The 18,927-nt window shown below is 41.7% G+C and overlaps 1 protein-coding gene across 5 annotated transcripts in view; it reads left to right on the plus strand.

Moving 5' to 3' along the window:
• Neto (Neuropilin and tolloid-like) overlaps positions 1-18,927 on the plus strand; it is an 83,256-nt gene that overhangs the window by 34,188 nt on the left and 30,141 nt on the right. For all 5 annotated transcript variants that reach the window (XR_011800370.1, XM_072008090.1, XM_072008091.1 and 2 more), the window contains exons 3-4: positions 15,138-15,607; positions 16,100-16,334. Coding sequence is in view for 4 of the 5 variants with exons in the window: in XM_072008090.1 (XP_071864191.1) it covers positions 15,138-15,607; positions 16,100-16,334 (705 nt within the window). In the remaining variant the exon portion in view is untranslated. The remainder of the gene's footprint in view (positions 1-15,137; positions 15,608-16,099; positions 16,335-18,927) is intronic.

Consider the following 18,927-nt stretch of genomic DNA (forward strand, 5'->3'; position numbering starts at 1 on the left):
AATGAAATCGAAGGACCAGCAGCTATAGTGGATCAATTTTTCCGTAAAATTTTCAATTTCAATAACTGTATCTCACCTTTCGATTCTTTCCTTTAGAATTTCGTTCACGCGATCTCTTTTATTGTCGCGTCTGACGCGTAACGATCTGTATCTACTTAAACGATATTACGAGGCTGGTATTTGGAATACGTTGGACGGTGTTACGCGTGCACAATTACAAAGGAAGGAGGATCGCGAATCATTTGATAAACTCGCTCAATTTTTCCGAAAATTAGTTCAATGGCAATGTGTTCTGAAGTAACCACGATATGCGAGAGTCGCCATTATTTATTTACCACACAATGGTAATATCGCCATTGATTTTGTTAGAAATAACAAATGGCCTACAAACGCAATCTATAACATCGTGCTCTTACATTCCTGGAAATTATAACAAGAAATTGCGTACGTCCTATCCGTGCGTCAATTAACACGGCGTTGGTACGAAATTACGTGTTTGGCAACTTTTACGCTTGGTAAAAATCCCGCTCTTCTGCTAGTTCGGCTAATTTTCGGCACCGTAACAATCAAGCACCGGCGCTTGCTAACTCTTTAATTTCTATTAACTGCATTTGAGCTTCTACATCGATACTCAAGAGGTGAATGGCACACCGACGTGGGAATTGAACTTCGCGAAGGGCAGAATTCAAAATTAAAAATCGAACTGTTTCGAGTTTAGATCCTGCAATTTATTAGGTTGACAATTTTCCTGGAATATTTGTCAAGCAATCCATCGGCGATACATATCGTCGGGTGATTGAATTATTTTAAACGTTCGCTTAATTCAACGCGATTCGATCCATCGACCGAATATCAATTTTTTAGTAATATCCGCGATACTGACGCAGTATGATTTGTCGAGTGAGCTGCGGCAGCATCAAAGCCAAAAGCCTTCGTTTCTATAAATTCAATTCGCTTCACAAAATTTCAAATATGCGCTCCTCTTTCTGTGCTCGGTGCAGATTCGCGGCACACCGGGCTACAGAGAGAATAATGGAAATGCTCCGGCGAATCTGGTTTGCAGCGAAGCATCCTATGAAACTACGAAAAGGAATCCAAGAAACCAGTTTCGCGATACAGATTCATAATTTCGTAATGAAATACCATCAAGCCACTTAACTGCGCGTATCATTCACCAATGCGCCAATGAATATACTTGGTTAGATCGAGCTTCAAGGCAGCTGACTCGAAATTAATGCCCCAGCAGCTCTTGTTACTCGACAGCGAGCATGCATGCCTGGTGCTCTGTTAGGCTCAAACGAATGATTTATCATTTGCGTTTGATCCCACCGTTGGAAGTCCTGCGTTTTAATTACAACGGACATCCGAATGCACAAGATGGGCCTCCTCGTCTCGGGTATATCTTCAAAATAAATGAAAGAAAACGAGTATGGGTTACTTAACGCGAGTTACCACTTAATGCGAGTAAACCGCTAGCTCCATACAATTTCCATTTACACAAATTGCCGCGTCTAACGCAGTTAAAAGGGAACTAACTTTTCCATCTGGATAACTGTAACTCGTTTAAGTTCGTGCCTACGTTTATAAGCTGAATACAATTTATTTTTTCGAAAATGAATTCCGCGACTCCAGGCTTGGAAATACTCGACTTCTTCGAATCATAAAAAAAATTTTTAGAACGTAACGTTGTTAAAGGAAATGTAATTCATTCGGCGTAATGAAATGCAGTTTCCAAAAACGAAGTAAAACAGCGAAAAGTCGATAAAAGTCGATCGAACACTGTTACTGGCACGCTTCCGCAGGTTTGGTCAACACATTCCGAGCATCTTGCAAGCACGAGCAAACTTGCTCGTACATCTTCGGACGGATTATCCGGATTACCGACTGGTGTACCAACTTTTTTTCGTTTTTACGGGCGAAACTTTATTGAGACGCACGTATATTTCGATAATGCTCGATTCCATTATTCCACGACCCTCCTGCATAGACGCCGGTTCTTCGTTCGATCCACGGCTCTTTATCGAGCGCTAAAGAGGGACATTCGTCTTCCATTTTTATGCTCCCCCTACCACAGATGTTGCCCTGCCCCGAGGGACGATTCCCACAACATCTCGGCAACTTCGATATTTTGCTATGTACGTAGACCGTTTCCATGGAAAGTGAATGCATCTTCAAAAATATCTTCTCCGCGGATCGAGAAACTCGGAAATTTTACGACTACTTTATTTGTTCCTTCGAATTTGCGAAGCTGTGAATATCGATTAGTTTGAATATCAAAATAGTTTGATTTGAAACAAAAATATCGAACTAGTATCATGGATTCTCTTCTTTATCGAATATGCCTGATACTTACCCTGCAAGCAGTCGACCGAACGCGTCTAATGATCGTATTTGCGTGCAACGCATTAGTCGTGCATTAGTACGCTTGGCACGATCGCAAAACCCGTTTCGCTATAAATAAGCCCGGCTACTATCCAAAACACGACCATAATAACCGCGCGACATTACCATAATTCTGATAAGCGAACGGTGACACCTGCGATTCATGCGATTGTTTTCCCATTATTATTGGCAATAAAAAATTCATCAGCGCCCATCGAAAAGAAATTCGCAACTGAGACTTCGAAATGATGGAAAATTGTTCCCATATTGTCTCCGGTAATGAAATTTTATTATTTTCTGGTTACTTGGTTTTCACGAAGACAAAAGTCGAAAGCTCGACACCTCTCCGATAGGCACAAAATAAAATGATATGAAATATATCACGAGAGCGATTTCGCGAGCAACGTGACACGCTCGTCGCCGGAAAATTTACATCCGAATAAAAGCATGTATCGATCGTTGATGTTTATTTATCGGGATTGCCGACGTGGAATTCGTTTCAAGTAAATGGGAACGAAATCGCGGCCGCGCGCCACTCGCTCCACAGGTCGTTCGGCCCCGTTTTATTGTAACCGTTCGCCAAACTTGACTTTCTCTCGTATAAATTTCCCGGCTGTATAACTTTACGAGGAAACGATAGACGTTACGCTCGCGTGCTCCCCGCAAAATAGTTCGCGACCGCGTGCATGAAACGAGAAGCCCGTATTACCCACTCGTTCGGACTCTGCAAAATTTTCCACCGCCGAAACTTTCCTTTATGCCTGATATTATTTTCATCGAGCTAACTCGCGATTAGCTTGAATTCGAAGCTGCCAAAATATATATTACATTTTAACGTAACACCAAGTTCGTACGTACGTAGACGATTATTAATTTCTTTCGAACGATATTGTTCGATACGCTTCACGGTCCTCGCTTCTAATTTCGCAACGATGAACTAATCTTGCGTTAGATCGGTAAGGATTTACGTAATACCTAAAAAGGCAGACGTATGCGTTATGGAATTTTAATGCATCGCATCCCGGCCCATGAAGAGAGGAAGCGGCAACAGAACCGTAAAACGCAAATCTCTTTCTCTGTCCTGCTTCCTGCTCTTTTTTTTATTCTTCTCTCCCTTCTCTTTTCCTCTATTCGTACCGTTTCGCGGTAGTCGTAAAGCAGAGAACTCGTGCTCGACTATACGCACCGTTTCAACCGTTGGTTCGTAATATAAAAATCAGCGGTTTTATTTCTCGAATAGTTTCGACTTATCTACGATCAAAGTGCCACGTTAGCGAATTTTCAACGACGTGTTTGTAATTGATCGCTTAATAAAGCCACGTTGCGTATTTTTAATGCATCTGACACGTACAGTGATTCGCATGAAAATTAATGCCTTTCCTCTTCGCGCTGTCTACTCCAATGTGTACGTACGTCTGTCTCTCCGTGTTGTGACTGCAATGAATAATTCTCGACTACTTGCATTCAACGTCCGTATTCATTGTTACGACTATAGTTAACATATCTACAGCGTGATATCGTGCCACGGAAGAGGCGTATATAACCCACTGTGTTATGTCGCAGAATTTCCAGAAAATATGCTTTTTAAATACGATTGACTATACGACAGACAAATTTTAACGCGATGTTTACTACTTACTCGCTTGAATAAAATTTCTTCTTTTCACATGAGGGAAGGGGACAAAAGAGGAAGAGAAACAGCAAAGATATTTGGCGAATAAGCGACAGCTTATTCATCGAGAAATTAAAGCAGTAAAGCAAAAACAAAGGGGTAAACGGCACGAAATTGTACCTAAGGCCTCTTGCGTTCTTTATTTTATTTTTACTGTTCGCGTCGGAAACTCAACCCACTCGTCGGTATATTCAGAATTATTAAACGGCCGTAACGCGGCAGAGACACGTGCCATGAACGACTTTACTTTTGATCCCGAATTTCGCGTTGATGGGGCAAAAGTGGCACTTGGAAATTTTTCTATCCCCACTTTTCCTTCTCTCCCTTCCTCTCTCTCTCTCTCTCTCTCTCTCTCTCTCTCTCTCTCTCTCACTCTCCCTCAGTACAGAAGAGTTGTTTCGCAGAAGAAAGGGTGGAATAAACTCCGTGTTAACTGGGGAACACTCCCAACGTTGCTGCGAGCTATGTCTCGGGACAAGAAAGTCGACTGCTGCAGGCACACTCAGAGTCGAGCTGCACGAGAACTTTTCCCTTTTAAAAGCAGTTTAAGTTTCAAGCGTTTTCTCGGTGAAACGGAGAGTTTGTTCACATACTCGCTTTATACGCGTTACCCTTTCTGTCTTTTTCTTCCTGCTCTTTCTCTCATTTTCCTCTGCGATACGCACCTCTCTTTTTTTTTTTTTTTTTTAATGGCACGAGAATGTAGTTGGCTTTTCGTGCCCTTGCAGAACATTCCTGAACAACTCGGAGAGCTACATAATGGAACTTCGATCGTTCAACAATGAATCCGTTACAGAAACGACGGCTGCTATTTCGAAAGATGAAACGTGGGCGATCCTTTTTAGAAACATACAGATGTATGCAGAAATGAAGCTCTTCTCCACTTAAGCTCGATTTAAAGGACAACACGATCCTCTTCTTATCAAAAATAGCAATCGTAAAAGTAATGCTGATTAACGAACCGAGCAATTTCACTGATTAAACGAGATCCATCGGCGAGCGAGCGTATCTCATTCGATGGCTGGCAACCGCGTCTCCAGCGAGCGAGTTCATCGCTCGAAATTTCGCTGGCAAATTCCGCGGATGCCTGGGACAAAACCGTGTTCGTAAACTTACGTAAAGAGAGCGAGGAGAAAAGAGAAAAACCCGATGATTGGTAATAAGTTGCGAGAGTCGGCGCGCCTCGCGCGAAGGAGAGTCCAAAATTAACGTGAACGCGGGTCGATGGGAAGAGGAAACGGTAGAGAGATGGTCGAGGACAGGAAAAGCGGTGCAACCGCGAGAAAAGGATAGAACACACGGTCCCTCTATATTTAGAACTCGCGCATACCAGGCATTGTCAACGATTTCAGGCATGAAGTCGAGCGTGTCGTGGTCCGAGAAGAGCTTGCGAGCGTTCCACGCGCGTAAACGCGATTCCCGTAACAGCACGGCGCGACGTTGACCGACATTACCGAATTTAATCGCCGGTGTTTCCCGGAAGGCTAACGACGATGCACTGCCCTCGATAGGACATGGCGCATTGTCGCGCGGAAATTTCGTTTGGAAGTTTGTTCGCGCTTCGGGTATTTCGCGGGCGACTGTCAATTTCGCTGGCGAAATCGTGGTTCGAGCAATTTATCGTCGCCTCGGCGCCAGTTACAAAACCGATTACGTATTAAATAACATCGCGCGCAACATAGAATTCGCAGGATGCTAACGTTACCCAAGTGATCTCTCCGAGAGCTCCGATGATTCGAGGTACGGCTGCTAAATACGTAAACACGCTCGTCTAAGTACTCGCAAACAACTATAGAGTCCATTAAATTTACGTCGAAGGTATTGTGCTTCCTTAGCGCTCCCAACCATCCTTCTTACCCCTTTCCAGAATACATTTATCTCTTCAAACATACCCTCCAATCTACCACCCTTTTCGTCTTTCGCTTCCTGGAAGACGAATTCATTACAGCAAAACCATACCCGATTGGGCGGAACGACATTCAGTCGTTACGAAGTTACGTAGATAAATACGCGCTGTTCCTGTTTCTTCGAGACACAAATGGAGATGAGAATGGACTCTGTTTGCGGGCTTAATTTTATTTCAAAACGCTCGGGATCTTCCATTTGAAATTCATCGAAATTTATGTCACGAAGCACGAACGAAACTTCACGGTGCTCTGGACTCTGATAGAAAAAGTTTGAAGTACGAAGCGTTTACAATCGTATTCTCGTTGCCGTAAAAACACGCATTCTTCTTTCGCCACGAAAGAGTCAATGAATCGTTAGACTAATTGGAGAGCAACAAGAGCGTAGAATGCTCATTACAGCTACTGTCCGAAGTGCTGGCACTTGTGGACCACACAATTAATGTCTCGTCGCTAATGGTTTTATGGACGTGGAGAACTCACTGGGTTGCACGAAATCCCGGAGAATTTCCATTATAAATCGTCGGCTGTGGTGGCGTGGGCCGGGCAAAGTCAGCGAAAAAGATGGATGGTGCGCGCCACGAAAGATGGTAGGTGGAGTTTCCACCGAGATTCGACCGGAACAGATCTAATGTTACGATCCTCGTACGCTCGATGGTTACTGGCTTCGCGCCCAGTTTTTCTTCTGGGAAACGTTCTCCCAGCTTGGAGCCTCTTTCATCTTTAGAGATCAACACCGTTTTCAAATCAACAGTTACGAGCTCTCGTTTCCTTACGAGTTACAGAATTAAACAATGCGGCACTGTTAACCGGCGATAAGGAGCATAATCATGCGTCACGCGTAATCTGCTTTTCCACGGCAACATATTGATATGCCAATATTCAAAGGGATTTCAGAATTTCTAATAAAATAGGAACTATTCGGGAGGCTGGTAGTCGACGATGCACCGCGATATGCTTCTGGCTGCTGAATTTTAATCGAAGAATAGAGAAAGGAATCTTAATTTTAGGAAATTTCCGAGAATAGAAGCCGCACCTTTCGTGGCAGTGCACCAGCCGGGAAACATCGGGACCGTAAATGCAGCATAAATTTCCCGGGCAAGCCGGTGCCTCGCAGGATCAGGAAAGAAGCCAATCTCCTGAAAAGCGTTAAATTATTAAACCGAATGGAAATGAATACGTTCGCCGTCAAGGGGAAATTTTAGACACGCGGTATTGTGCCTCCGTGCTTTTCCAGTCCGGAGAGTCAGAACTTCGTTAAACATTCGTTCGATTACTTCTTAAGTAATATTACGTTACAACTTCCGTGTACATCGAACAAACCCGGTATATTAGCCGTTTGTTTGAAATTCCTCGCGGCTACTTGTGACGTAGAGTCTCTTGGGATCCGTCGGCAAAGGTACAAAATATCTCCGAATTGCTACGAAGGAAAATCTGCGTATTCAAGCGAGAAACATTTCGTACGCGTCAGGCCCAACGTTTTACTTAAAGTTAGAATATCAGAAGGGGAGCAGGTCGACGATAAATCTGCCTGGTTACCGTTTCTCGTCTGTTTTCCTTGTATCGGGGATTCGACTACAGATACCGGATTTCCAAGACTTATTCCACCCATCAGTCGCTCTGATAGTTGTCACATTTATGATAAAAAAAAAAAATCGACCTAAAAAACTTCGATTGAATGTAACGGTTGGGAAACTCGGGACAAGGAAAAACCATTTGGAAATCCGGTAATCCTATACCATCCTGTCTATATCGGTTCCACGGAAAAATTCTAAATATTCGAATCGATTAAGCGATCTCTATACGTGGTCTTTGTTAAACTAACCATCAAGTATCCGATCAATCGTGCGAAATTTTTCAACCATTCGACGCAGTGCTATCCGATAATGATGATCGAAAGTTTCACGGCGAGAACGTACTAAAACTGTCAGTCGAATTGACGGACGGTTAAGGTGGAAGAAGGAGCGTCCGGTCATGCGTATATCGAATTCTTTCGTACTCTTTCGAGAATCCGGAAGGTAGTCGTAGATTGGTGAACAGGCATTCCTCGAAGGGAATGTCGTGGTTTATTTTAGTACGAAGGATGTGTTCGTTGTTCTCAACACGCTGGCTTCGAGGCGAATCGGAATTTTTGACCGAGTCTTATAGTGTCACTCGTGGCTAGTGAGATTTTCGTGGTTAAGTTTTCATCGACATTCTTCGCCAAGTCTTTAGTTGTCTTCGAACGTTTCTTTAAACAGCGAAACATCGTATCAGCAAGTTCTAGAATTCCATGAATCGACGCGTGAACTAATTTCCATCATGCTGTTACTTCGTAATGCAAAAGTTGCGGAAGCTTTGGTTAACTGTAAGTTTCTTCGAGTGAGTCAGCACAAAAGAGACAAACAAGAAATCTTTGAAACAGAAGCGCGAAACTTTCTACGCGCGACTTTCCGACATCCCACGAGAAGAATCAATCGTTATGCGCCAGCTATTTCGTCTTGTTCACCGTCATTTTAAGAGGATAAACAATTTGGAAGTAGACTTTGATGCACCTATGTGCCTCTGAAAGATCGAACAAAAATTGAATCGAATAAAATTGACGCATACGAGTATCGTACAACGAGATCCATCATTCCTCAGATTTCAGATCCTATCGATGAATCAATTTCTTCGGTTCACACGGCCTTATCGTCTCTGCAACCAGAACGATCTGTTTGAAAATTGAAAATTCCTGTTCGTGGGTATTCATTCTGATCGAGATGTCCAGCTGGAATTTAAATCCAGTGAAATATCTGGGGGTGATAATCGAGACGAATAATTAATAATCACGAAGAAAGGGATTGTCCGAAAGAAAATTAATTTTGCCTTTTCCGCGTAGCTTCCGTGGAATAAAATTTCAGACAGCGAGAAACATAAATCAGACGGCGTTGGCCGGGTTTAACGAAGGGTCAAGCCGTAGATCCCGTTCTCTCGTCTTCGCCGTTGGCTTCGCGCCCCGATCGTTTCTCGTATTTTACAACTGACCATAGATAAAACTCTATAATTCATTGGTAAACAGGAAAGTTTTTGTTTACGGTTACTGCACGATGGACTTTACGGCTGACACGTCCGGAATCGCGAATATTGTTCGTGCGAATCCGATTTATCGTCCCGGGAACTTTCCTGCTGGGGCGAACCGATCAGTTTAACGACAAATCGGCCAGACTGTAAATAAATAAATAAGTTTCAATGTAAAATTTAATCGATAAAAACTGATACGATACTGAAAATTTCACGGCGATATAATTCATTTACAAAGAATATGATTTTCCAAATAAAAACGATGATCTACATGAAAATAACAAAAAGAGTAGAGATCTCGTAATATTTTTGGAGGATCTCACAGTTAATTTAGGATAATTTCATATTACAGAGTACACTAAATTTTCCACGATACTTTATCTCATCCTATGAATATTATTCTACATACAGAAAGTTGTATTCTTATAGAAATACGAATAGTTGCATTGATCGCGCACCAAACACGATTTTGTATCTGCGCTTCGGACGAGTGAGACAAGTGCTCCGTGCAGCACCCATCCTTTTTACAGGAACAATTCCGTGGGTGCACGTTGCATAGAAGCGAAGAAAATGGAATTCCTCATTCTGCACGTCGACGTTATCTATGAATATACGTATATAGTAGATGTACATGTGATCGCAATAGTATCTGAATGCAAAATGCATGAAAAATTTCGATCGGATGAGAAATCTTTAATAATAAAAATTCTAATTGTTTTTAAGATCTGCTGTAGCGAATATATTTAATGGTACTCTTTAATGGTTTACTATGCTTGGATTTGCTCTGTCAAGTAAGGAAGTACGAAGAGGAAACAAATAGAGTAAAAGGAATGTTATTATGTACGTTTATGTTTATTATGTGTGTATTAATCTATGTTTAGACAAAAATAGAATATATTATTGAGATATGTATAATTTTGTGTGCTAGACTAGATTGGCCGCGTGTAGTGACGCACATATGTAAATATGAGTGTGTGAAAGTAAGTGCGCGGCATCTGGAAAAAGAGATGAATGTAACTGTTCCGTTGGCAATCTGGTATTGAAGATGGTGAGACAAAGAAAATGCTGAGACGCGTGCAAATGTATATCGACGAAGATTCTGGAAATCGTTTATTAAATAAATCTAAAACTATTTTAATATGAATTCTAAGTGTAACCTTAGTGTTCCTTTACTTTTATTTCGGCAATTAAGATCCACAATTCTCAAAATATATAGAAATTGATACGTAAAAAATTAGGAAAATAACGAACGTGGGAAACTATATGTTAAGCTTGCGCGCTGATTTTTCAACGGAAAGGCAATTTTCGCTGCTCGCGAATGATGCGGCGTGTAGACAATTCCTCGGAAGTTAGTCGATAATTCTATCTTGCCACGCGGCATAAATCTATGCTAGTTTCCCGAGCAAGTTAGCGAAGTTTCCAATTTGTATTGTATAACGTTTCTGCGTAGTGGAGCAACAAGTTTTAATCGCCATCTAACACGTCCTCGCGCAAACTGCGAGCTTCGTAACATCGAAATTTCACGGACGTGGATCGCGAAACGAAGAACGTGGAAAGCGAAGAATCGTGAAACACTCCTCGGCGAAGGCTAGTTGGATATGAATTTCTGAAAGTGATATATCCCATTCCTTTGGAGAATCACGTAGAAGGATTCTTCGCAGTCGGGGGCCAAGACGAGAGATTCTATATTCAAGAAACTTTTTCGATTTATCATCGAGTGCTTGCCGTGCCGCTCGTATTGCCAGGAAAGCGCCTCCGGTACACGGTAACTTCGACAAGCAAATAGATTCTTTGGCGTGGAAGGATTAAAAGTTTGACGAATAACGTTGCCCTTCTGTTCGATCATGATTGCTAGGCTTTTACCAAAACATCCAAGAACACACGCTCGACAAATAATTCTCTAGCAGTGAAAAATACCTGATAATTTTGGCGCAAATTCCGCGAGCGAAAGTTCGTCAACACTTTGCGAATGCAAAATCTTCTAACACCTAGACCGCGTTGGTAAAATCTGCCATAACTGTTGCAACGTAATATATTCGTAGGTCGGGGTTTCAAAGTCTGCCCTTTTCGTTGGTTCATTGATCAGATCTGTCATAAATATACGAGAATCGGTAATTATGCGTCCGTGTATTATAATAATTTCCATTTTGCAAATATTTGCCTGATACATTTCGCGTTTTCGTACTGTTTTAATTAGCTTCACGCGGTTCGAAATATTAATGGCCCAATTGTTACATGGAGCAACACAATATCCGGTACCTATTCATTTAATTATTTATAATTCATTCAATGGCGAATTTATACCATTGTGTTATAAGTTGTTTTTTTTTTATACGAATCGTTCCAACTATCGAAGAACAAAGCTTCGGTTATATAACTAGGTTAATTTACGCACAAGTAAATACTATTTATCAAGGTAATTACCATCAGGTATGATTTGAACTAGACTCTATTGTTCGTCACACAGTCCTATCGATCTTTTTGTCTTTTAAAGCATTCTCGCTTTAAACTCGACACGAAACTTTGAATATTAAACAATAGGAGGGGTGTAAACGCAAAAAGGCAAATCATAGCAAACCCATTAATGTACAAAAATGGCTTTCAGTTATCTTTCAAAGGATTTGCTCTGTCTCTTGAAAATTATGCAACAGCTCGCGGGACGTTCTCTTGTTTCGATCGAACAAACACTCTTTGGCTGCTACATATCAGAAAGATTCATATTCGTGTTAATCCTGCAGGGATTCGCACGCTGTAGAGTTTAGCTGATTAACTGTTAACTTTTCCTTTCTTTTTGGTAACAGGATTTATTTCACGGAGAGTACAGAAGCGAACGGTAGAAATTGAACTTCGACCTCGGACCACGGTCCGTTCGACATTACATTAAAACGTTCTCCGCTTGTTCCGTTAATTGCGTCCCGGGGCGTCGTCAATTAATAGAATGAAACGAAGCGGGACCACGTGCATGCCCAGCTGCGAGAAAATGAATTGGTGGCAAATTAAATGATACAAAAGGGAAAAGAAGCAGACACAGGCGAGCTAGACAGTTGCGCAAAGCGGTATCCCGTGGGAAATTATAAATAGAAGGTATCATACTCAGACCAGCGCGCAGTCTGACATTGCGGTACCTAATACAAATAGTTAAACCAGCCGGCCAATTTATTTGAATTATCATGTAGCTTTTACGGGCCAGTACATCGTATCTATAATTGTCTGTCGTTATCGCACCAACTCTCGATATCTAAATTTCGAAAGTTACATGGAGTTCGATAGAAAACCAACGACTTCTCCAACTATTAGGTTTCTCGTGTTACGATAAGGAGAGGTCAACTATTAAAACGCGGAAACGCCGTTGGCGAAATGAGGAGCGGAATGTACTGCGAGGAAAACAATTACTAGCTGGCTATGGAAAAGGTGTAGACTAGGTAGAAACGAGTACGAAATCGAGGTGGATCCTATCTCGACGAAAGAAAGATGAGATTCTTAAAGGAAAAAGGAATAAAACCGTAAACAACGTGGTAAAATCTTGCGGTACATGGAAGAAGGAGGATAGTGCTCAGTCGTTCTTTCTTCTGGTACAGCGATGGAAGAAGAAACGTGCTTTTAAACTGAGGCACTGAACAGGGGAAAAAGAAAAGGAACATCGGTACGAAAATGGTGTGAAAAGGGAAAACGGGACACGTTCTACACGCGCAAAGATCAGATTTACGTGGCTAACAGGAAAAGATATACACTTTTGGCGCGACTTTTGCAGCAAGAAATCAGCCACAGAAACGCTTTGCCCGAAGAATTTCTCGAGATTCTCTAGGAAGCTCTATGACGATGTCGCGTTTCAAATTTCAAGATAAACCGGTCGAAGCGCAAGCTGATAAGTGGCATCGTCGGTTAGAGAGGAAAACGTGAATCAGTCGAGGGGTACTTCACCGTTGAAACCGCTGCAGACACTCTAACATTTTCCTTGATCTCTTTGCCTCGAGCACGCTCCAAAATTCCTAACTACATACTTTGAAGAAATTAAACACCTTTTAATCAAAGCTGCAAATCCGTCGAATCCGTCCAATATAAAATAGTGTAGTTAAGTTGCCGTTAAATCTAATTTACCAAATTGTCCCAGATCTTTGTGAGAACTCTTTGTTGATATATATTGCAGAATTTCGAATCAAGAGAAAAGAATCTTCCAAGAGCATGGAATGTTCAACGTTGAATATCCCGTGACAGTGACAGAGACAAAGACTTCTGAAACAGCGGCGATCTTTTCAAGCGACACGACGTACGAAAGTTCTGTTTGCACATTTCTGCATATCGATGCTGTCAAAGAACAACGTAGATTCAATGATACATTCCATAATGGACAAACGTATACTGAGCAAATTCCAACGGGTCCGAGCTATACATTTTTCCTTGAAGTACAAAAATAATCAAACAAACGTCTGGTGGGAGACGTCTAGTATCTCGTGTGCTAATATTTGCTAATGAAATTTGTGAGTTCCATAGAACAGGCAGCAAGATTACGTAATAGACGTGACGACAATTCATGTGACATTTTGCGTGAAAAGAGTACGTCCATAAATGATGCAAATTAACGGACTGTCCGCGAAAGAGAATGATATACGGGTGTGGTTGATTAAATTGTACTCGACACGGACGTAGGAAAATAATTCTTATTCTTTGCTGCGGAGGATTTTTATCATTTCACACTCCATTGTCACGCTAAAGTTATTTATAAAAGAATATACAGAGTTTATAAGAGTAGACAATGGAAAAGTAAATACGTTAAAACTAAGAATAAACAAATTACAAATCTACAGCACGAAATTCCTTAAATTAAGAACTTGTAATGTCATAAATCTCGAAACAATATTCCTCTGAAACGGATCCTTTTGTGAATTATTGCGCTTGTCGTATGCACTCGCTGCTTAACGAGAAAATGGGAAAACTCGTACCATTTAAAATCCATATGCTTGGAACATTTACACAATAGCTTCCGGTAAGGGAAAGATATCTCAAAAACTTTTATGAAAATCTTTCATATCCCGCTATAAAACATCGGGACTAAAGAACGTGTTTACGTTAATTTTGTTCTCTTTTTGCACGAGAGTCGAATCGTTTCGTCGTAGGTTATTCAACGATTTCGCAATTTTGCCAGTGGAGAATAAATTCGAAAATTACGGCGTTCGTTTCGATAACGGCCTTTCGAGAAAGTCGCACAACTCCATGACAAATTCAGTTACCTATCGAACGGAATTCGGCTATGCTTGTGCGTCGGTCGATGTCAAACCCAGATCGCGCACTGCGTTGATAGTAACTAGAAAAACGAGAGAAAAAAATAAACATAGTCGAAACAGCAAAATCGATTGGACCGCGTTTTTTTTTTCGCGAACCGAATTACAAGTTTCGTCTTTGTCGAGAGCGTAGTCTCTTGACTAGATCGCCCTAAACTAGTTTCTGGCCGATTATTTTATTTTTTCCTTTGCTTTCCGTCTCTACGTTCCTTCATATTTCACATGGCAAGCCCGTGGTGAATAAAATTTCGCGAGTGCAATTTTCGACATATTACGGATTATTGAAGTGGTTATCGCTTCTAAGAAAACTCTACATCTGGTCTTTTAGTTTTCTCAAGTACTGAAGCCATCGACAGCGTATAGACAAAAGACTGCATCGAAGGCAAACAATAAACAGTAGATAAGCGACGTTGGCTTCAGGGTTTTTAGTCATAGGGTAACACTGCTAGCGGATCTGGATCAGCTCAATTATATTCCGACTTGTATTTACGCTTCAGTATTTTAAAATATATTTTCTACTTTACAATTTATCCACGCGCTCCTTTGTATTCACATACATCTAATAACCTCAACACGGACAAACGCATTAACGTAAAGAAAGAGAATTTACATTTAACGAATGCCGTCCTTAGCCGATTATAAGAATAACATCCTTAGCCGATTACAGGATCGTTGAATTTCTCAATGTTGAGTTCCTGCAGCGGTTCGTCGAGCGAAACATATATTTCGAGATTTCCGTTGGCTGAAACATTTCGCCGAGAAGAGAATATTCTAGTACTATACAAGGCTTATAATAACTAAAATACCATTAGAAAATGGCAACTATTAACAAGCTTCTCTTGACCATTAATGTTTCAGTCACTGGGACGGCCGCGGAAGCCACACGCGAGACGGAGGAGTCACTGTGGAATACGTACGACGCGAGAAGGAGCGGCCGAACCTTTGCCTCGTCCTTCAGTACGGAACGTACCACCGGAGAAACCAAATCTATCGGAAAGTTTCACCAGACAACTTCCTGGCACGCGGACAGCTCGAGCTCCCGGGAACGAGTCACGCTGGACTTGTTAAAGCCGACCAGCGAGAGCCTGGACGAGGACGAAGAGGAGGAAGAGAAGATCGAAATGCACAGGAATATCGGAGCGACGTATAGGACAGGAAAGAATGACACGGGAAAAGTGAAAGTCTCGAACGAAAATGCGACCGTGTTTTCGAGGAGTATGGCAGAAAGGCAGAAAATAAATCTATCTACTTCACGGACGTTTATCCAATCAACGCCAGAACGATCGAGCTTTAACGCGAACATCATTTCCCCGACAAGTTTTGACAACGTAAGTCGTATCATGTTTCTCCTGTTAACCTTACGTCTTCTCGATTATCGCTGCTATGTAACTTGCACGACTAGGGGTTGAGAACGAAACGATCTGGTTTCACTCTTCGTTCTCGCTATAAGGCAATTGAAAACGAAGGGACTAATGAAATCTCGAGCGATAAAAGAATTAAACGCGAAATAATATACATTATTTTAACGTAATAACGGTAGATATATATTTTCCGCGTAGCCAATGATTTTACAGCAGGTCGATAACTATAATTTAACGTTATCACGATAGCAGTTACCCAAAGTATCGTTACGCCGTTATATAATTAACGACCTGACACCTGAGGATTAGAGGATTATTGCTTATCGATCGTGTAAATTTTCAATCCTGCCAGACTTAAACTAACGTTAGCTTTAAAATTGAACCGTACTAGGTGTAATACCCAAGAAAAAGTTCCTTACACCTCGTGTAAACTATCACGTAACTTTCAAATATGTGTAGATAGTGGCGACGCAGAAAGCCAAGTTATTCGACTCCTGGAAAAATCGGAGGAATGTCAGCACAACGCCGACTCCGTTCGTTGTAAACGACGTTATACGTCGTCAAATGAGGCACGTTGCAGAAAAGAACGCGTGCGAGAAATTCACTATCGGTGACGACACTAAACAAGAATTTTACAGTCCAAGGTATCCAGAAAACTATCCAAACCTCACGGAGTGCGTGAAAGTTCTGGAAGGTAAGTAAACGTTTTTCTCTTTCTCGTTTAAGTCGTTTCGAGAGATAAAAGTCTACTCTTTGCAAAAGCGTTTTGATATTGTACCATATTCGAAACACGAAGTGCTACGAGCATGGTATATTACATCAAACAGAGTAAATTTATTATAGCAGCGAATTCCCACTTATCTCGATAACTCGTGGAATTAACTAGACGCTAACTGTGCACGTCGGAGTTCGAGTTTGATATTCCACTCGTTTCATATGTATAAGTTCGTCGTAGCCTGCTGGCTACGGCACCGACCAAACTTCGAAAAGGGGCGAACGACTAACACGCGCGACGCCGTGATTGATACACTCTGGTGGTTTCGTTGGTCCGACGAGGAGATACTGTCCGATGCCGACAGTAAATTTCTCTGCCGTTCGTCGATACAATGCATTCGTGCACGTCGGCGAGTCGAAAGAAGCGCATCAATTTTTCCCTTCCCGCTGTCCGCTCGGATGTCGAATAAACAGTGGCAAGCATCGAATTTATAATAAACGGGCCACTGGGAAAACTAGCACGGAGAATTAATAGCGTCGGCAACTGCGGTGTTTCGTCGCGACCGATCGCTCGTAAAGGAAACGCATTACGATTCGCGACGAGCAAACAACTGATTCCACGCTACTTTTACCACCGTGGATTCAACGCGAAACTACATCCTTCTTGCATCCTTGACGTATCAACCGACCCGGGAAGAGTAATTGCGTAAAACGGTCTGGCGAATGCGAGTCGAAATAATAAATCATGCCTGGGTTCAAGTTTTGATAACGAATCGATAAATCATGGACGAGGCGACTGGAAATCCATTCTCGCGAGGAACGCGAGAAACATTTCCCGAACAATCATGTAAAAACTTGATTCCATGAAAATGATGGAGATATTCATTATCTTTTATCGGTATCCCTTTTCACGGTTTCTGAAAGTTCCTGAAGAATACTGTGTGGATAACGAACGTAATTACGTGCATTTATGGTTCCATTTACGTCAAATATACGAACCGTGACGCGAGACACCCGTAACACTTTCGTTCTTTCGTTCCAGGGTTAGGGTGAGTAAACGAAAAGAAAGAGGTAGTAAAAGGCACGCGCCATTCGAAGAACGCTCGTTCCTTTTAGATGATCCAAACGCCTCGAAACGCGTCGAATTGAGCAAACGAGGGCAGCTGGGTCGTGTTGAAAATTGAGTCAGGGTCGACGAGCCTCAGACTGTGGACGCGCCGAATCTTCTTCTGACGTACCAAAATAGTATCCACCGCGATCGCTGGTCCTCGGCCGAGTTTTGGAAACGATAGGTTCGACAGCAGTCGCGTCTGTTTTCTTTATGTAAAACCGTAAAATTCCCGGTTTTCCAAATAAAAATAAATATCAGAAGGCAACGTTGTAAATCATTTATGAGCGTAGCTTGCAGACCGGTGAATAAATTCAGATTGAACCGCTTGTAAATCACACACAACCGGATGTCGATACGAACCGATGTGCCTTATTTCCTTTCTGGGCGTCTAACGTGCGCTACGCTATTGGCTCGGATTTACATGTGAGGGAGGATCGTCATGGATTACGAATAGCTGCGGTACGTAGCGAGTTTAAACCGTTACAACGTGCACTGAATACGTTTAAGAATGTATTTTCTCTGATAATATTCTTTCCACGGTTTATCTTGGCCAGCTGATAAGAGAGAGCTGCTGCAATTGCTTGTCGACTGATAAGAAAGTATAATCTTCGTTTAAAATAGCCTGTTTAACGCTTCGTACGAACGAAATTATATCGTTGATGTTGAAAGGAAATGAGGATCAATACGAACGTTAGCTTAAACGATCCTTGCAGCACAATGTGATTAGATGATTTAGGAACACCGATTATGCTATGGTTAGAAGCTATTTACGATTGAAATCATTTAATCGAAAGATTTTTGAATAGATATGTGTACACCGGTGAAAGAAATTATTTCTAAAATAACACGAAAGATCGTTTTCGTAAATATGGAATTCAATTTCTCTGGTTATTTACACTCACGAACCGATTAGTGACGAACAACATACTATAACTAGCATCATTACAAGGACCAATACGTTGATGCATCGCAACCGCTATTACATTGATCGAAGTGATTACGACATATTAAGCACCCTATGTAAATTACGACATCCAATTATCCTAAACATCAATACGGAACTGGCAGGGATTAAGGAAGTTTTGGCGTAAATTGAAGCAATTCACTCTCCGTTAAATCGTTTGAAATTGTATAAATTGTGCAACAACGGTGCTATTAAGTTGCACCGTGGCACATTTAGTTACCATCGTTTCAAAATTCAACAGCGCAATCGTTGTTATTTCAAGTGCTGTTCCTAGTTTGCCGCCTTCGTTTCCTTCCTATGATTTCTTACGTGTCTAGGTAAACTCGTTAAACTCGACGAAAGCCTAGTTCTCGACACACGACGACGAATCGTCGAAACTTTTGGAGGATCATCGAGCGAAACAAAGGTCAATGTTTCAATCACGTTTCGGCCGGTATGTCCCGGCGACAGGCCAGACACGATCAAAGTTTAATTGGAACAATTCGAACTTCTCTCTTC

The sequence above is a fragment of the Bombus fervidus genome, chromosome 8, assembly GCF_041682495.2.
Source record: "Bombus fervidus isolate BK054 chromosome 8, iyBomFerv1, whole genome shotgun sequence".
NCBI lineage: Eukaryota > Metazoa > Arthropoda > Insecta > Hymenoptera > Apidae > Bombus > Bombus fervidus.